General features: G+C 45.2%; 1 protein-coding gene across 7 annotated transcripts in view; it reads right to left on the bottom strand.

Moving 5' to 3' along the window:
• Nucleotides 1-16,368, bottom strand: part of HSPG2 (heparan sulfate proteoglycan 2) — a 1,237,996-nt gene that overhangs the window by 503,054 nt on the left and 718,574 nt on the right. For all 7 annotated transcript variants that reach the window (XM_069610942.1, XM_069610946.1, XM_069610944.1 and 4 more), the window contains 3 exons: nt 6,264-6,377; nt 2,819-2,946; nt 2,649-2,735 (listed from right to left, as the gene is read on the bottom strand). In XM_069610942.1, the coding sequence (XP_069467043.1) occupies nt 2,649-2,735; nt 2,819-2,946; nt 6,264-6,377 (329 nt within the window). The remainder of the gene's footprint in view (nt 1-2,648; nt 2,736-2,818; nt 2,947-6,263; nt 6,378-16,368) is intronic.

Genomic DNA, 16,368 nt, shown 5'->3' with positions numbered 1-16,368 from the left:
GAATGATGGGAGACCAACCTCTGAGAAATTAGTGTGGCCATTCTGCACCCATTTCATCTGCTTCCAGCAACAAACGCATAGTCACATGTACTCTGGGAAGGCGCAGCCTAGGAGGCGCCTTATTCCTCGGTCATATTCAGCTGGAATGTGATAGCCCCGGGTACATCAGAGCATTCCCAGAAGGGGGAAGGCACACTTTCCTCCAGCCATGAGCAGCCTAATTTAGATATCAAAGGCTCCATGGATCTGCATTCCTTTTATTCTCCGGTTGGTGGCAGTGCATACTAACGAGAGATAATTGAAGCAAGCCTAGAGGAGGGGCTTAGTTGCCGGACAGACAACAGGAAGGTGGGACTAACACCTCTTTGGTATGCAATGTGTCAACTTGACGATAGTTCCCACCCCTCTGTATGAAAGGCAGTTAAAGGCATGTCTGGGTCCACAATATATCATAGACAAACCCCTGCAGATCTGACACCTTTCAGAGAGGAGAAGTATGTGGTTTGTGGGAGACATGAAGTCTGCTCCCAGCACAAACTTCAAGGGAACCCTGCGCTTTAATCAAGAGTCACAGAGGGCTCAGTTAACCAGAGAGACACTTTGATCTACAACAGACAGGGAGATGGGTGGGGCTTGGGTATATGTTGTCACCCCCTTGTCTGTCCTGTTGCAGAGCACTCTGGCCCTGACCTCATGCATAACAGAAGATTGTTGGTGGGAACCCAGGATTGGTTCATTAAGGTGGGTTTAGCCCGTACCAATCACTGAGTTCCATCTGGCTTTAAAAGAGGGCTGAACCCCTCACTTAGCAGATCTGAAGAGTTTTAAAGGAGTAAGGACTCATTTGGAACCGAACTGAAGGTACAGTTGGCCTTACATCTTCCTCCAGTGAAGGAAGGCCAAGAGTTCCAAGAGCAAAGCAAGATCCCTCCCTTAAACCTCTGCCAGGGACCAGAGGGAGATACCGAGCTCAGAGGTCTCGTCCAGCAGCTCCAGAACCGGTACCCAGCCAGCACATAGTGTGCCCTGCTAGGTTCTGCAAGCAAGCTTCCTAGGTGTGAAGTGCCAGAGATATCTAAATTAAGGACAAGGCCGTTGCCTGGAAACCCTCTCCTGAGCTTTGGGACATCCACCTTGAAAGGACATGAGCCCTGCGAAGAAGCTAGGCGGAGTGCCACTCAAGCATCATCCAGCATCCATCTTTTAAAGACATTTGAGACATTAGAGTCCTTGAACTGCATCCGGCTACACCGTTGACGTGCCACGCCGCAGTCACCAAAGCTGTCTGAAAGCAGAATTCCAGATCCACCAACCGGCACAGAGACAACGGTTCTTGGCCCCGAGCCACCACGCCAGACAGCTTGCAGACGTCTGTCCAGCATCGCTTGCCGAACTGCCTGCCACCTGGTACCCGTAGCTGTCTCCCACCACTAACTCGGTCTCTAAGGCTGTAAAGCGCCCTGGAACCGCCTCGATGCAGTCTAGCACGAAGAACTTTTTCAGCACCAGGTAAGTTGTGGTTCTGCCCCCCGGTCCTTCTCCGAAGGCCCTTAGAGACATTTACGACCCTTTGCCCCCTTGGTGCTGAAACCAAATAACCTTGAACAGTAAGACTGATTACTTTACCAACTACCCTCCTGTCAGTATCCAGAGTGCATCCCTTTCCTTCATGAAACAGTCTGTCCTCTGTGTTCCTTTACGCAATGGGTCGTATTTAGAGTGTGCTAGAACTGTCTGTTGTAGTAAAGTAATAATAAAGTAGATATTTGTATACAACATTGACTGGACAGTGGCTATTATCATTGGTTAATAATTGTATTTTCGCTGTGTTGCAACTAACCAACCATCCACAACCTTGTGGAGATAAGCCTACTGTTACGTCCATGTTAAGAAAAACTGGACAAGGAGGTCTTATAATTCACTTGTGTTCCAATCTGTTCAGATCCCTTCTTGTGTACTAGAGGTGTGGGGTTGATTGATGGGTTAGAAACAGATATTCCTCCCTGGGCCACTGGTGCCCCGGAAGTTGATTTGTCACAGTCACAGAAGGTGATGCGACACAGGAACAAATAGACAGAATTTCACTATGGAGTTCTCCTGCAATGAAAACCATAGGGACTGATCAGCGCTCCCAAACAGATGAGCTTAGGATGGTAAGTGAAGCAAAAAGGTTTCACTTGGCTCTAAAAGTCAGGAAAGATTCAACACAAAAACTGGGGTGTACCTGTATGGAGTGAAAACAGCAAAAAGAAAAAAAACGTTCCTATAAACCTACATTTAGAGACGGACAGAGTTGGGATAGATCCACCGAATAGCCAAATGAAATCCGCATAATAGGTGTGTTTAAGGACCTTTGAAGTAAAGGTCTCAATTGGCATAATGTACGTTTTGTAGGACAGGTGCTGCCAGTTGATTGGATGTCACAGAAAAGGACAATTTGTATTACTCCAACAGCCACACTATCACTTAGCTCATGAAAGTTGTCGCCACATAAACCTACCAACCGGGATTGTAGGACCACTACAGTAAAGGGGAAACAGGGTGTGTTGCATCTCAGGTGTACATGTGAAAGCCAAATCCCTATCAAAGCCATATCCATGAAATGGGCTCAGAGGACAGGTGCAGAAGGGCAACCATGCTCTACTCACCGCTCACAATACTGGCCAGTGTAACCGGGTTGACAGGCTGTGCAACGGTACCCTTCGGCACCAAGACTCTCACAGGTCCGGGAGAACCTGCAATAGAAGAGAAAGATACACATGCTGCACTTTCAGCAGTAAAAGACACATTTGCATAAGGTGACAAGACAGGCACTTACTGATTCTCTGAGTCAGTCAAAGGGCAAGCGCAGGGCTGGCAGTCCTCAGGAGTCCCGGCTGTGGCATCACCATAGTAGCCGGGAGCACACTGATCACAGAACTCTCCCACTGTGTTGTGCAAGCAATTCTAAAAGAAAATATCAGAAAGAGAAACAAATTACGCCTGAGGTTGGTTTGGTTAACAATCCACAATGGACCTAACCAACAAGTATGCTTGGGTCCTTGTGCTCAAAATAAAATCTGCACACAAAGATTTCTAGATATATTTCAAATAACATGGAGCACATTATAGTGTTTACAATGTATACATTAGACTAGTCTTGTGATGGGAAAGAGGGAAATTAATATGAGGGGTTTTTGTTGGCAATGATGGGGGGGGGCGATAGAGAGAGTACTGTAAATGTTAAAAACAAAGGAGAAAGGGGAGTTTGGGAGCAGTATATGGGGATGGTGTGGCAATGTGCAGCACGTGGTGATGAAATGGCCGAAGCACCATCTGGGCCTTGACCCTCTCGCTCACATCTGCCGGCCTGCTGCTGTTGCGGGGAAGCTGGGCACGCTCCGAAGTTGGAGCAAAATGACTGCGCTCAACTGTATGCCGGTTATTATTTTCATTTGTTTGAATTAATGCTTTTTGACTCAAATTCCTGTCAGACTATGCATAAAGTCCGCTGCGGAGTTGCAGCCCAGGCAACAGCAGACCAGCAGCAGCCTTCAGCATCGGGATGAAGGACAGTTTTTGCATTGGAGTACACTCCCCAGTGGAGCAGAGAGAAGGAGTTTGTCTTTTAAGAGTAGTATGAGCAGTGTTGATGGGGTTGGATGCACTAGGTGCCCGCCCTTGCCAGGAGACCTGCGTGGCAACTAGCACTTCCTCGGGAGTGAGGGCGAACGGTTTCATAACTGGAAAATGGATGCTGTATTCTGGGTCTGGTGCACGGTGGTGAAGGAAATGCAGGGCAGGCATGTTCCCTTAGGGTGGGTCTGACATTGGATTTAGTGAGCTTTCTTATTTCGCAGGATTGCCCACGCATATGGGCTGGTGAAGAGGGACTGCCATTGTGAAGTTGCAAGAGTGTTAAGCAACGACTTTCGTGGTTCCTTGTCCTGGAATAGTGGGGGAAATGAGGATTTGCCAGTGGGTTAGGGTTTCATCCAGCGGAGCAGTGGCAATTCACGCATTATGAATGTCTCTGTGCTGCGGGAAGATTAGCAGGTTGCCTGCCCTCGGAGTGGCCAAAGTGCATTTTATGCAGCGGGTATAGGGTTCCAGGTAGTTTAAGGTTTTCGGTGCACTGGAACAAGTAATGTTTAAATAGAAAAAACGGTGTATCTTTAAACACAGGATCACTCAAACAGGTCTATTGCGAAAACCTACTGTTCTCCAATGTCTAGGGCCACCAGGACAATATCTTATAATATATAAAGAGAACAGAACCAATTTATCATTTAACAAGAAAACGACATGCATGGTGTTACCACCTCAACTAATTTCAAGTATACATAATTGATTAACCATAAAGTACATATTTTATTGAAAAAGTACACATATTGTGATTAAAGATCTAAACTTTAGACAACCCTAAAACCAGGTTACAAAAGACAAATACATAAAACATACAAATATCAAATTTCAATCAATTACACAACTAACATCAAATACTCCAACAAACAACAAATATTAGACATAGAAGATCAATAAAAATGTCTTTGTTGTGTTTTAAAACATGACCCAACATGTTTCTGTCCAGTGACTCATAGATGAGTGACATTCATCAGGGGTGATATATTCTTCAAATTCAGAACGTAAACGTCCATATCAGTCCTGGCCAGGATAAATCTTTATGGAAATCTTGTAATAAACAAGTTTCCCCAATTCCAATACTGTAACAAGTCGTAGATTCCTTCAAATCGGATCGCAAAAAGATTGGAAAAAATCCCTTCACTGGGCACGAGGTAGGTATACTTTTGAAATGCAGCACTAAATGTGCAAACGAGTTAAACACTGCCACCAACTCATTACATCCGCCGTTTTCTTGATACAAGCACACGCAGATTCTACCGCTTTTTACAGCTTTACGCCCAATCAATCAGCTCAAAGCTTTAACAAACAGCATGGTCATCCAGCCAAAACCAAAACGGGTTGCACAAAAGTGAATGCCATATATTGCATTTCCCAACCTGAGAGGGTAGGGAGAAGTCCAAATGACTGGGTGACAACTGCATGGCCACTGAGTACATGGTACTTAAAATGGCATTATACAGTAAAAGATTAACAGGAAGGGGAGTACATCAGACCTGCATAAATTTGAAAGGCAAACTCCCCCCCACGCCCCTCCCCACGCCCCCAAGATCTACGTCACCAGATGCCATGACCACTCCTACGTGAGACTCCACCTACCCTTTGGGGGGGGGGGGAGAAGCAAAATACTACCCGGTAGAGTGACGTAGTCCAGATATGGGCAGGATTTCCACACCATAACAGTGTCTTGGCCCATACCTCTCTGTAATTGATCACTAATGGTTTTTATGCCGCAAATCACATGGAGGCATGGGCAGAGTTACTGGAATACCTGGAAATCCTATAGACTCCATGCTTTTCCCCAGAGAACCGGAGAACGGAATGGAAACCCAGAGTAGGCAGGTCTGGAGTACATATGTGAAAAAGCAGTAGAATTAAAAACGCTCTCATCAGCCCGGCCTGGATGCATCAAAATAGTTACTGGAGTAAAAGGGATCCAGATTACCCCTTCAGCACTTCACTGTAAGGTGATGTGTATTGCAGTTAAATACAGGATTCTTGCACAGGGGACTGGGTCCTCCTGCACTAGTAAACATAAGGGCTACCCAGTGCTCTCAAAAGAGGAGTTGGGCAAAAAAAACATTACCTGCCTCCAAAAGTCAGTACAGGGTTCAAGCCATAGCAAATAGCTGTGGGTTCTACGGATATCCGTGGAAGGAAAGTTGCACATAGAAACACGATTTCCGAACCACAGGCAGACTGGGATTTTCTACTGTTCCGTAACCGGAGCTGGGCTCCATGCTCTGCCTTGGCCAACCACCTAAGGTCATTTCTAGGTGTTCACGCCAAGACAAAATGTGAAGTTTCCCATTCTCTAGTTGTACAGCATCACTGAACACTCTGCTGTGGTCTTGAAATAGCAAAGCCCCCAACTTCCAAGGAAATTGATTGCGATAGAAAAGGCCAGATAATTAATCACTGAGCTTCCCTTCAACGCTCCTTGGAAAATCTCAACCTGTGCAGTTCACCAACTGTGGGTATGGATTAACATTTTCCGAATAAACTTTGTCAAACAGTATATATGATTTTATATTGAATAATTCAAACAGCAGAACGTAAAACCATCTAGAATTTTAGAAAGCTAAAAATAGTGTGGATAATAAAAGTATCATGATGGTGGGAGAGGCGCTCTGTTCACTTACCGAGCAGGCGCCGGTCTCCGGATGGCAGGTTTCAGAGTGCCCGTTGCACTCACAGAGCTCGCAGTTGCCCAGGTATAGGCCGCCCCCAGTGCGGGTGAAACCGACAGCACAGTCCTGCAAAGAAAGCACAGTGGAAAAGCATGGTCATTTTTGGAGTGGTGACATTTCAGGATGCCTAAAACACAATAGTTTGTAGAACAAAAACAATCGCCCACACGAGGCACTCATGTGGTGCACGCACTGGCAAATTGACAGATCAAGGAAACCCACAAAAACGCCAAGAAAAACGGGAGTAATATTCTGTGCCATAAAGGGATTGCAATGCGGCCATGAGCCTCAAACATTAAATAGGCAACCAAAGAAAATCCCTTCCCGTAGCATTCCCACCACATGCATTTTGATGCACTCTTCCAGGTGCTCAAAGCAGCACACAGCACAACCCTTTACCATAACAATGTCATTTAGAGTACATTCTTAAAAGCTCCATTGGAATTAGAGAACCTACCGATCAAGCAGTTTCTGCTTCGTTCGGCACAAAACCCATAGTAAATAGGTTATAATCTAATCACCCAAAGCAGTGCCAAGGTAGTTTCATAAAACCAGGAAACTAAAATGACTAGTCACCAAAAAGGACATCATGGGAAAGGTCGAAATAACACATTTTATACACAAGGATTACTTCAAAGGGGAGTCTTTATTTGATGTTTTATACATTCGGATAAAAATTAAAGAGTTGATATTCCCACAAATGAGAGGATGCTCCAGACAGTTCAGCAATTGCAGAAAATATACAACAAAATACCAAGAAACCAGGAACGAAATGAAATTCCTCTTCCATGATTTAAAAGAGATGAACAGGGCAGGTATCAACACTGTTTGGAATTGGCAGAACACCGAGGAAGCTGGTTGGATTATCTATGATAAACGTACCATAAAGTTGGCAGGGGTTCATGTAAGCGGATTCAAGATCATCATCTCATCAGAATGCATGCTGCCTGCCCTGCTCTTGCACGCACTGCTCCCTCGTATTTCCCCTTCACTGAAATTTCCCAAGAGAAACTGGGCCGTGTCCATGAGGTTATACCTTCCTCATATATAATAAAGACTTTAAAACAAAGAATGGATAACTAAGTTCTCCACAAAACATCTGCATGCAAAGGACTAATTTTTTATTGATAATGTTTTATATCAAAAAGTCATTCTAAATGCTTCATGTTTTAAGGAGGTACCCCCTAGTATAACTATAACCCCCCCTTTTTCCTCTAGGGGTGATTAAACACACCACACATTTTTTTGGGGGTAGGCTAGTGGCAGCTAATATTTAGCTTTGACTTCACCAGGTGTGCAAGCTAACTTACCACATTAGTAGCCCAAGATTCCTTTATAGTAGCCATTTTGATACTCATTTTTACTCTCGTCAGTTTTTGTTCCAGGGGCTTCATTTGTTCAGGGAAACCATGAGGCAGGCCTAAAATGGCAGCTCTTTCCACATGGGCTCTTTGTGAGTACAAAATGGCGGCATCCATATTGGTTTGGACTGGTTTAGATGCATTTCTGCCCCAAGAAGGGTACTACAATTCCTGTGGGGGTGGGCCCGTTGGCGGTTTTTGGGGCCAACCTGAATGGGTGGAAACCAATTGTTTTAAATTCCCTAATTATATTGGTGAGCTGGGAGGAGGCAGCCTCTCAATGAATTAATTTATAAGGGAACCCCTTGTTGCTACACTGACTGCTAATGCTTGTTTGGAAGCAGAGCATGTTAGTTTACTTGTTAGAGAATTGTCCTGCAATTTCTGCATTTAAGCCCTCTTCTGACCATACCGAATGCTGGCTGGATGCAGTGGTCTGGGCATGTCCCCAGCTTAGGTTTTTGGTTGCAGAGTGTCCTTTTCAAGTCTTCCTCTTATTGTTAATGTTCCTCATCTGCTGGGTCCAAGCCTTCTATTCTGGAACCATTATCTAACCGTGGCTTATTGCCTTGGTTTTGGAAGCTGCAGCAGCCTGGAAGGGTGTTGGGACCTCAACATTCCACCAAGCCTACTTGTCTGGGCAGTTTTTTGTTGCTACCACCATTGTCCTGCGGGTGTACTATCTGTGTTTGGCAGCATAGCAGTCAGGGTTTGCTGGGTGCAGGTTCCTCCATCCTCCTGGAGCCATCTGTGCTTTCAGCTTCTGAATGGTGGATCCCATTCCTATATAGGATGATTGGTTTTCTTTTGGGCGGTCATCGGCTCTGGCAGCAAGTCCCTGTTTGACCAGATGGAGATGTTCTTTATATGGATTCCTCCTCTGCAGATTCCTCATCTGGTAGATCTTCTCATCCAGCTGCGCTGCTTTGGAAAAACTTCGACAGGAGGTGTAGTGTACCTCGACTCGGCCGTCAATCCGTCTTGTTTGGTGCTCGATCGTTGGTGCTGGACATTACGTCAGGCATCGTACATATACCACTTCACTACTCTACACACCTAGTTTCCCCCGAGCCCCCAACCCCCAGAGCTTGACCGCTGCATAGTAAAACAAAGAAACAGCTAACCAGTCCATAAAAGGTTAACACAATAATAAACTTCCCCAAAGAAAGTTTCAACCTTTAGAAAGACACCACAATCTGTAGCATCAGAAAAATATCTTTTTTGGGGGGATTTCGGAGAGAAAAAAACATGTGGCATGAAAGACAGAAAACGGTCATCCCAGGACCAGGTGTTAACCTACTAAGAAGAGATGCGCAAAAAACGCCAAACTTTTGGGTGGGGTTCGATGGGTGGGGAGATGAGGAATCTGCGGGAGAAGAATCCATTGAAAGAACATTAGGTTAAGTAATTTCTCCTTCAATGGATTGCCTTTCACCCGCAGATATATGTATATGAACCTTGATCTGGGGACCTCTTAAACACAGACAAGGCCACCAAAATATCCTTGGACTGTGGTGACCTCAATGCGTGCTGGGGCCTGAATAGATCGGGTTAATCTCAGGCTTCCAGCACTACGCCTCAAATCTTCTCAACCGGCATGCATGCATGCAGAGATCTTGTAGATGGTGTGTGTGTGCAGCCAGCAACACCTCAAGTACCTCCTCAGAGGTCTCGGTTCTCATATCTCATACTCTCAAGAGCCATGCATGTAGGTTGAGGGACTCCGGGTTCGGGTGGAGCACCCAACCTTCCGTCTGGGTTATGAGAACCGGGCACCGAGGCAACCAGAGAGGTGGACAGATGGTCAGATCCAGAATATCAGAGTACCACATCCTCCACACCCAGTCTGGGGCAATCAAGATAATTGTTGCTCAAAACCTCATGAGCCTCCTGAGTACACAACGAATGACAGGAATTGGAGGGAAGGCGTACTGGAGAGGGACGGTCCAATTCATCAGACACGTGTCCCCTAATGCACCATTCACTGGGAATTCCCTCAAGTAACATTGTCTGGACTTCCTGTTGGACTTCGTAGCAAGCAAGTCCACTTATGGAGTAACCCAACGAGAGAAGGTTTCCTTGCACATTTCCCACTTGTGTCAGACCATGCTCTGCCTGCTCAGAGCAGCCCCCAAACTGTTTTCTGCCCCTGCCAGATGAATTGCTGAAAAAGATCCAGTTCTCCAATAGCCAGAACCACAGCTGCATTGACTCTCTGCAAAGGGGGAGGGTGTGCACGCCGCATTGCTTGTTCAGGTAGTGCATGGCCACTGTAGTGTCCGTCAGAATCAGGACATGCTTACCCAACATGGGCAACTTCGCGCCGGAGCCTCTGCCCGCAATTGGTTCCTGGCCTACATTCGGCATTAAGGCCGGATTGGTACCCATCACCGCCTTTTGAAAGAGCTGAAGCAATTGCTCCTTAAACAGCTCCCACTTTTCCTCTGGGCACTTTTAGCTGGGCTGGACTTACCCTGTTCCTCCGAGTCAGAGCCGTGCCATCGCTAATGGTGTCTTTCTTACAGGAGGCCAAATGGCATGATCCGCTTCGAGTTCGTAAGCGCTTCTCCGCTTTGTTGCGGTGCCTGTACTTGTCGGGCCTATGTTGTTGGGACCCGTGGGCCTTCCATTCCAACTTGCTAGAGACTTTCATGGAGGCCGCCCAAGCTGAGTGAAGCCAAGACTGCTATGTTAATACAGAGAGATTTTGGAATACCTTGAATACCTTGTGCACACAGAGGTTTTTCCACAGCCAACTGATTAACATTGGGACAGTCCCTATCCTAACACTTATGGACATAGCCTTAAATGGCCTAAATTGCTGGTTTGAATACTTGTCCGATTCTCCAAGATCTTGCATTAGTCTTTAGTGTGTACAATCAACACTTGTTAACTTGCTCTTGTGTCAGACTTGATCAGGGCATCCAAAGACAGGGCTTATGTTTTTGCAATGAATATTTCTCCCTTAGGTATGTGGTCCTTAATCTGGATGTCTCATCTTATGCAGTATTTCAAGATAATGGGTACAAACTCAATTCCATGAATCAATATCAGTTTTGTGTAGTCTGTGATCCCTTCTTTCCAAAGTGTTCTGGTCTGCTTTTCCCCTGTCACTAACTTTGGAGCAGGGTTTTATCCCTATTCAGTTTCCAGCCTCACTAACCACCTCCATAGAATTTCTCAGTTTGAGCTTTATGGTGACATTGAGGGGTCTTCCCTACTCCGTGGTACACCCTCTACCTGATGTTTCTGCTCAGGCATATTATTAAATGCCTGACTTTGCACATTAAGTTCAGGTTCTCACTCATCAGGAACCTTTAATTATGTGTTGTTAGAGAGAATTCTCAGAAATGTGCCAATTCCGCTCTACCTTAGAGACCCCCAGCATTTTTGCTGGACTGTATGATTTTTTAATTTTGAACCTGGAGAGAGCGAGACCTTTTTCCTACTCTCATGTATTTTTCTGTGATTTGCACTCTGTGTTTTTAGAGTCTGACAAACTGCAGTGACACAGGGAAGTCTTTTCGATTTCCCATGGTTTGAATACCTTACTCTTGGATTAACTACCGTTTCCAAGAGCAGTAAAGTGAAATTGACTTTACTTTACATTGCAACTTCCTAGACCCAGCACCCACTATCTTATAATAGGGTGCTGGAGGGGCTACTTAGTAGCACCTTTGTCTAGCTTCTCATGTAACATTTTTATGTTACCTTTTACACAATTAATGGCTGGTGGCAGTGGTTACTTTTTACTACCGTGTTGTGTTTTTACTGCGGGCTGCGTTCGCAGCCACAGTGAAGGACCCATGGGTGCCATTTTTGTCAAAATGGCTCTGGTCTTCTTTTTTGCCATTTCTTGTTATTTTGCTCCTTCTTGAGATTTACTCTGCGCGCAAAACCATGTTTGATCCCTTTGTTCGTTTTGTCTTTGGTGGGCTTCACGAGTGAAACCCGCCTCTGGCTCCAGAGTGTCTGGTGGGGGCAGGAAGGGAGGGAGGTGCCCGTAACTCACTGTGCTTAGTCTCCTAGGAGACAAGAATGCACTCCTAGGTGATTGGCCGGCTGGCTGTCCAGCAAGGACAGCCAACCTGCTGGATGATTGACAGCTAGGCTTGAATGAATGGGACCGAGCTGCATATAAGGCAAGGCTTTCGGGCTTGGAATGCAAAGTCGACTACTGGACGAAGGAATCCGAAGAAGAACTTGAAGAGGACGCCTGCTGCAACTCCTGGACCGTTGGTTTGCTCAGTGAAGCCCTGCCGCTGTGCTGAAACTCCAAATTCGCATCGACAGAAAAGCCCTGCGAAGACGACTTCTCCCCTTGAGTTGGTGGGACCACTAACTCCAAAGTAAGCCACCTGGACATCCTTCTTGGAGCTGGTTGAATTTCCATTGCACGCTGCTGGGACCAAATAACACCAGTTTGTATGTGTTGCTTTTAAGTTTGTCAAGAGCTCCAGGAAGATCCCCCAGACTCCCAGGAAGCAGAACTGACAGAGCCTGAGCAACCTCAACAGAGTGCTGGACCCCAGAAGCAAGGAAAGTCCATCTCGACAGCCAGGAACCGCAGTGTTGCGGTTTGCGATAATCGCGAGAAGCTGAAACACTGAAGTGCCACTTGGTTGAAGCTTGCTGGTTGCCGTCGGTGACCGTCCCATTGTGATGCAGGAGTCCCCAGGAGTCCTCCCTCTTGTTCCCACGACTGAGGCCCAAGAATAACAGGATCTGCAGAGCTGCACAGGAACAGGGGTCATCGGCTGCATCTTTTCTTCAACCCAAAGGTACTGTAAAGTCAGAGAGAACTTAACCTCTCACTGTAGACTTGCTTACGTTTCTACTTCAAAAGTCTCCCGGCTTGTGGCCATACATTTGATTCTTCTTTTTCACCAAAGACTTCTAAAAACATTGTGCAAAGACTTTTACTCACATTCAAGAAGTGCTTCAGTCCACATAGACTTTTGCCCATTGACATTGGCTTAGCCTGGTTCCCTGAATGACTGTTCTCTCCTCTGTCAGTGTGTTGCACCTATCCTTCCAGGAAGCCTGCCTAAAGAATATTAGTGATCTCTTGTTTATTCTAATTACCCTTTCTTTTGACACTCTCAAAGCCTACTCTGAATGTACAGTAATATATTAATGTCCACAGTGTCCTAGCTATTTAAGTCACCTGATGGTGTAGGAACTGTGTGCCACCCCCAATGGGTCTTTACTGATTGAGAAACCTAAGAGTGTGTATTCCTGAAGTGTATTTGAGTGTTGCTTTTAAATTGCTCCTTCTGAAGGCGGTTTGTTTAAATGACTGCTAAATAAATTAATAATTGTTTTATCAAGAAACCTTGACTATCAGTGTTTATTTGAATACTTGTCACTGTGAACCTCGGTGTAACTCCACAACTGCGCATATTGACCCCTCTTGAGATAAGCCTGGCTTCTAGGCCACACTACCAACCTGTGTAGTTTAGACTTATACCAAAGGTTGGGTCCCTATTGCCAGGAGGCTGAGGGTGTTGTAGTGCACTCAAAGGGTACTATCCCAAATCTCTACCTAACATGTGTAAAGTGATCCTGGCTGCCACACTTTCAGCATCCGATATTGGGCATGGAATGTCAGACTCAGTATATTCCAAATGTCTCCTAAAGCTCAATTTAGCACATCACCACTGTCAACGGTGTGACATCCTACTTAATGTGCCCTTGCATAAACAGCTCAGGACCATAGTTATGCCCTGGAAGAAGCAATAGCCACAGTCCATGTACAGTCTATAATCTGTTTCAGTTTCTAATGTATGTTATTATTCCTATATTCCACTAGTACCAGTTCTCTCAGCAGATTACGGTTGTTCCTCTGATGATGCAGGCAATCGAGTTACCAGAAGAACCTTAAACAATCCTTGATCACATTTGCTTTTGTATGTAATGTTTGTTACTCCTCTGAAGGTCTCTCATGCACGTCTTCCATAGCTTTACCATCGGGGGGTTTCTGTAATTGAGGCACATTACAGAGTTCCTTCCTCATTCCTAGAATTATCAGCAGTGCTGCGTTTTCCATGAATTAACCCACATTTTAAAAACGAATGAAGAAATTACCGAATTTCATTGGTTGAAAAAACAAAATTCCTACTTGCATTTTGCACTTTTTTTTTAATAATGTGGGGTGGGGGAAACATTTCTACGGAGACTGAGTCACCTACTTGCTGGAGTGTTCAATGCCCCCATTGTCTTCAGGTAACTTTGATGTGGATGCGCCAGTGTCTCAAGGGGATCACAGGACTATGCCTAGTGTAAGCAGAAATGCTGGTGGTGGTGTCTATGTTATTTTCTTCTCTATTCCTTTGGGGGTAGTTCCAGGCATTCCTATTCTATTTCAGCTTCTGCGTGTCGGTCAATTACCTGGATTGCTCCCTTATCACCGTTGAGGGGAAGCCGGTTGGATAGAGTTAGGGAGGTTTTACTAATGTCCACTGGTGAAGGCTTGGGGAGTTCAACCAGTTCTTTGTTTCTTTGTGGGCAGGGCTTGTCAAATTATTCCAGAGTTACTCTGTGCTAGCTACTAGAGGCGTAATGGCGTCACTTTCAGGAGGGACAGCAATGGTAGTAAAGTGTACACTCACATGATCACCGTTTTGCCATGTTTCAATGTAAAGTGTGAGTGATCTCACTTTGAGCTTACCAACGGAGTAGATATATGTGTCGATAGTGTGCTTTAGTAATAACTCCCCAACTTCCTTTACCAGCTTAATGTTCAGGCCTTATAAATGAGTATATTTTCATACTCCTATGCTGCTTGTCTTATTTGAGTACTCTATGTTGGCTTAACTAACTCTACACTACGCCCATGGCCTATGAAGTCTGCATTACTGCTCAGTCCGCATTACCTTCATAGAGTTTGCTAGAACCAAGTGCCAATTACCCTGGTCCACAATTGAGAGGCCTCTCCCAAACCTCCTCATGACTCGCTCTGAAAATCCATCTTAACAGCTATCAAGGAAGCTGGTAAGGCAGGACATAAATAATAGGGTGTGCACTCAGGTAAGAACAAATTACTTACACCTATTAACGTTCTTTGCGATTGATGTTCCCGCCACAGATTTCTCATTTTGGATATCATCTTCCTGTTTTTGCATAACATGGAAACATATCCCCAGCAGGGGGCGTGGTGCGGCATCAGCGTTGAGATCCTTCAACGCTCTTCACAATGGAGTCTGGATGTGGCATTGGCATCAGTATAATGAGTTGATCAGCTCCCCATTACATCAGTTCCTAGTTTATTCCCCACACCCAGCTGCGTTGGGGAATTAGACAAAGTAATGAAAGAGAGAAGGGACAGGAGAGTGATCTTGAGGGCTAGGGTGAGAGGGCAATGGAGGGTCCATGGGAGGACCATCCATCGGAAAGAACATGACTTACCCCTTGTAATTTGTTCTTCAAATGGATTGTGTCCTCCCATGGATTCCTCATCTTTGATAAGCTCCTACAGCAATGCTCTGTAAAGGCAGAGGGAAGGCAAACGCTATGAATTTATATTAAGAACTTTTGTAGGACCACTTTTCCAAAGCAGATGTTGTGACCCCAACATTGTCCAGGCAATTAGTGCTTCAAAAGTGTATGACCATGCTGATGTTTGTAAATGCCCTGAACTAGAATTTTTCTATAGAGCTCTAAGTCACTACTCCTCTGTTAGAATGAGTCCTTAATCTTTTAGGAATGTCCTTTCCTGTTATTGTGGAACATTCTGTCCAATACACATAGAATTATCCATCTGGATAATATTTGCTTGGTCATGCTTCTACTAAATATGGGACTAGCGAAACCAATAAAAAGTGAATCTTTAAATCTGTTTTTTGTTCTGGCAATATGAACAAGTAGGGCCTCATTAGGAGTAGAGTTGTGCAGAAAAAACTGCAGTTACGTGGTGGAAATTCAGTTACCGATGTGTTATCGCCACATTATTGCATGCCGTATTATGTGTTTGGTGGTAAGGTGGAGGATGAACGTCCACAGGCCGAAGTGGCAGTAACAGTAATCGAGTTTGGCAGTTTTTTTGGAGGATTCACCACCAACATATTGTTAAACTCATAACGTAGCCCTTAGTGCGCTCTTTGAATCCAGTTTATGGAATCTCACCTCTTCCTTGCTTCCTTGGAAGGGTGAGGTGGGGGATATAATGCAGGTCTTGAGATTTTCTGAGAAAGGGGAATTCAGAAATAACTTTGGGGAGGAAGAACAGGTGGAATCCCAAGTACTACCTACTCCTTTGTGAAGGCTGGGAAAGGTGGGTTGCAAGAGCAGGCCTGCAACTTGCTCACACTGCTTGTGGAAGTGATGGCCACCAAAAATATAGTTTTTCTATGTAAGGAGCCTAAGAGGGCAAGAGCGAAGCATCCTGACAGGTGTCCCCATCTAAAATGTTAATACCAGATTCTGGTCCCAGGCTGGTACTAGAAAAGTGACTGGTGGAAAGGTATTTGTAGAACCCTTCAGAAACTGGAAAACTAAATGGCATTTTGAAGTATGAATCTTGTGCAAGTGAACATAGAAAGAGCTGCCAAGTATCCTTTCACCATAGCCACCTGTAAAACCTGCTGTGCAAGGTAAAGGGAAAGATAAAACAATGGATGTGTTGCATGAGAAAGGGTCTAGATCCTATGTGCTATACCGGCTACAAAGGTTCTTCCATCAGCAACGGTAGAGCTTTT

The sequence above is a fragment of the Ambystoma mexicanum genome, chromosome 8, assembly GCF_040938575.1.
Source record: "Ambystoma mexicanum isolate Mex_15411 chromosome 8, UKY_AmexF1_1, whole genome shotgun sequence".
NCBI lineage: Eukaryota > Metazoa > Chordata > Amphibia > Caudata > Ambystomatidae > Ambystoma > Ambystoma mexicanum.
The sequence above is the reverse complement of the archived record's forward strand: the minus strand, read 5'-3'. Positions and strand labels throughout refer to the sequence as shown.